The 3,508-nt window shown below is 47.8% G+C and overlaps 1 protein-coding gene across 1 annotated transcript; it reads right to left on the reverse strand.

Annotated features, from left to right (window-relative positions):
- Positions 1–1,493: 1,493 nt before the first annotated feature.
- Positions 1,494–3,188, reverse strand: LOC125410841 (uncharacterized). The gene has a single exon (XM_085695784.2). It carries the CDS (start codon positions 3,172–3,174, stop codon positions 1,927–1,929), a length of 1,248 nt encoding a protein of 415 aa, XP_085551910.2. The 5' UTR covers positions 3,175–3,188; the 3' UTR covers positions 1,494–1,926.
- Between the last annotated feature and the right edge of the window lie 320 nt (positions 3,189–3,508).

Raw genomic sequence — 3,508 nt, forward strand, 5'->3', positions numbered from 1 at the left:
CTGCACCCTGGGTGTGGTGGGAAGGCGGGTTTTGCTAGTTTCTCATGGCTCTGGGGCATTGAGTCCTTGACATCACTGTAACCATGTCAACAATGTACACCCACCCAGGATCCACCCACCCAGGATCCACCCACCCTTTCTGCACTCACTCAAGGCTTCCTTGGTTCCCCCGAGTACTACAAGAATCATCTACATCCCTTTCAAACCCAGACTTGAGAGGGAACAGGGATGTTTACTTTACTTTTGCCAATTATTGACTCAGTAGTTTCAAAATTCTCTTTTTCCAAATGTGAAACAAGATCGTTTTAAAACATTAATATTGGTTTAAGAAGAGGCCTCATTTTAGTCTTCATTTGCACTTTTCTGAGTTCTGTTCAGATGGACTAGTCCTTTATGAGTTCAGTCATGTGTGTTTATTTCTGTGTTTCTCAAGCACCACCAAGTTTACAACTTGGTTTTCATTTTTCTGTTGCTGTGTCTGATGATTGCAAACTCTACATGGTAACAGCCAAATCTGACTCTTTTTTTTTTTTCTGGTGATAAAGACTTGTCCTTCCTCAAGATCAAAGAGATGATTATCTATAGTTCTTACAAGAGCTTCAAGGTTTTTGTGTCCTCAGCACACCTGGGCTATATCTTTGAGGATTATGTGTACTAGATATTATTTACTCCAAGTACTTTCTATCTCAACTTACAGATCATTCTCTGGAAATCAATCGGTTACTGCACCTTTCCATGCAGAATATTAAAATTTTCACTTTTCTGTTACCAGTGTTATCACAAATCAATCCCTCCCCCATGCAGCCATTTATACTGGTAATCAGAAAAATAAGAGCATACCATCTCTACAAAATTTACAAAAATTTCTAAATGGTCCTCCCACGTCAAAATCCTGAGATGGACCCACAGGTCAAGGCGCTTGCCTCCAAGCCTGCGTTTGATCCCTAGGATCCACATGGTGGAAGGAGAGAAATGACTCTTCCAATTTGTCCTCTGACACCCTCTCCACCTCCACCCCCAACAGATGGTAAAAAACTTTCAAAATCCCAAGACAGTAGCAAGTATGCTGTGATTGGAAAAAAAAAGTATTTAAAAGTCATCTCCAGTGACTTTTTTATACACAGTTTACATGACTTTCTAGGCCCCTAAAATCATCTCTTCCACTCAGTGGTTACTGGTTACCAAGGTGACTGGTAAATGGCAGAAAGCATCATGTGATGCCCATCTTCCCATTGCTCAGTCCCAGTGCCTCTATTTCTTTAAGTTGTTCCCATTACTACACCAGAGCTACAACGGGCAAGTCCAAGTCTCTGTAGGGGTGTTTTCTATCCTTAGCTACATGACCTGACACAGCTCACATCCCACGCATTGTCTCTGCCCAAGTCTGAGACTACGATGTGACTCAGATGCGACAACATAATGTGACAAGCAAAACATACACACACAAAATAACATCGATTTAGGAGATAATTGAGTGAAGACTTTATTAGTAAACCAAAGAGAATGGCCTTCCAATTAGCCAGAGCATTCAAAGTTTTTATGGATGAGTTACAAGATGAGTTAGAATAATTATAAATACAGGGAAAAGCAAGGATGACTAACACCAGGAAAAATCAGAGTGCTTTCTTACTTTTGGTTTTACAAACCTTCTGTAAGTTGAAAATGAAATGAGCAAATTTCCCAGGGTTGAGACTGAATCCAGGTCAGCAACAGGTGGCTTTGACAAAGAACCAGAAGAATAAGGATGAACACAGTAGATAAAGTTGTGTTTACTGAGAAAAGACACAAATCTACTAATGGGATATTGGTGGTAAGACAGCATAAGGCTTCTTTCCAGAGTAAGAACACTGAGTTTGGTGTAGTGTGGTTATCAGGCAGGTTTGATAGTAGAAGGCTATTTTATATAGTGGGGCTAATGTATGTTGTTCAACAACTGCAGGGCTCGCAGCAGCTAGACCCGCAGCCCTGGGACAGGCAGCCAGGCACACAGACACATGTGGGCTGGTAGCAAGTCCTGGTGACGGTCACAGGTCCAGAGCAAGCTGGCTGGCAGCACAGGTCAAGGCAGAAGGGCTGGCAGCAGGGCTTGAGGCAGCAGTTGGGCTTGCAGCAGCAGGGCTGGCAGCAGGGCTTGCAGCAGGGCTGGCAACAGCTGGATGGGCAACAGGGTTTGCAGCAGCAGGGCTTGCAGCAGCAGGGCTTGCAGCAGCAGGGCTGACAGCAGGGCTGGCAACAGGGCTTACAGCAAGGCTGGCAGCAGGGCTTACAGCAACTGGATACACAGCAGCAAGGCTTGCAGCAGGGCTTGCAGCAGCAGGGCTGACAGCAGGGCTGGCAACAGGGATTACAGCAAGGCTGGCAGCAGGGCTTACAGCAACTGGATACACAGCAGCAAGGCTTGCAGCAGGGCTTGCAGCAGCAGGGCTTGCAGCAGCAGGGCTGGCAACAGGGCTGGCAACAGGGCTTACAGCAGGGCTGGCAACAGGGCTCACAGCAGCTGGACACACAGCAGCAAGGCTTGCAGCAGGGTGTGCAGCAGGGCTTGCAGCAGCAGGGCTTGCAGCAGCAGGGCTTGCAGCAGGGCTGGCAACAGGGCTGACAACAGGGCTTACAGCAGGGCTGGCAGTAGGGCTTACAGCAGCTGGACACACAGCAGCAAGGCTTGCAGCAGGGTGTGCAGCAGGGCTGGCAACAGGGTTTACAGCAGGGCTGGCAGCAGGGCTTACAGCAGCTGGACACACAGCAACAAGGCTTGCAGCAGGGTGTGCAGCAGGGCTTGCAGCAGCAGGGCTGACAGCAGCTGGGCTTGCAGCAAGGCTGGCAACAGGGCTGGCAGCAGCTGGATACACAGCAGCAGGGCTTGCAGCAGGGTGTGCAGCAGCTGGGCTTGCAGCAGGGCTGGCAACAGCTGGATGGGCAGCAGGGCTTGCAGCAGCAGGGTTGGCAGCAGGGCTTACAGCAGGGCTGGCAGCAGGGCTTACAGCAGCTGGACACACAGCAGCAGGGCTGGCAGCAGGGCTTACAGCAGGGCTGGCAGCAGGGCTTACAGCAGCTGGACACACAGCAGCAGGGCTGGCAGCAAGGTGTGCTGCAGCAGCTGCTCACACAGCTTGACTGGAAGCAGGTCCTACAGCAGCTGGGCTGGCAGCAAGAGGAGCAGCAGGAGTTGGTCATGGTGTTGGATGTTGAAAGAGGAGTTCTACTCAAAGGTGAGTTTCCCAATAATCTATTGTTTTCTTTCGTGTTTTGCCTTTTATATACAATACTTCAAAATTTGGGCCAATGAGCAGAACTTGTGTGTGTGTCATAGTTTATGCTAATTTCCCCACTCTATGAAGTACTTCAAGGAAGAAGTTGCTCTTTAAGTGTTTTGAATTTCCCTTTAGTAATCAATATGCTTACTTTCATAATTGGTAAGTAAACAACTAATACCCTTTGAGTTTTAATGAGAAATGAGAAACCAACTGCCTTTCACTACATCAGCTTTGACACGAATTTCTTTTTTCGA

This window comes from Myodes glareolus, chromosome 9 (assembly GCF_982192425.1).
Source record: "Myodes glareolus chromosome 9, mMyoGla1.1, whole genome shotgun sequence".
Lineage (NCBI taxonomy): Eukaryota > Metazoa > Chordata > Mammalia > Rodentia > Cricetidae > Myodes > Myodes glareolus.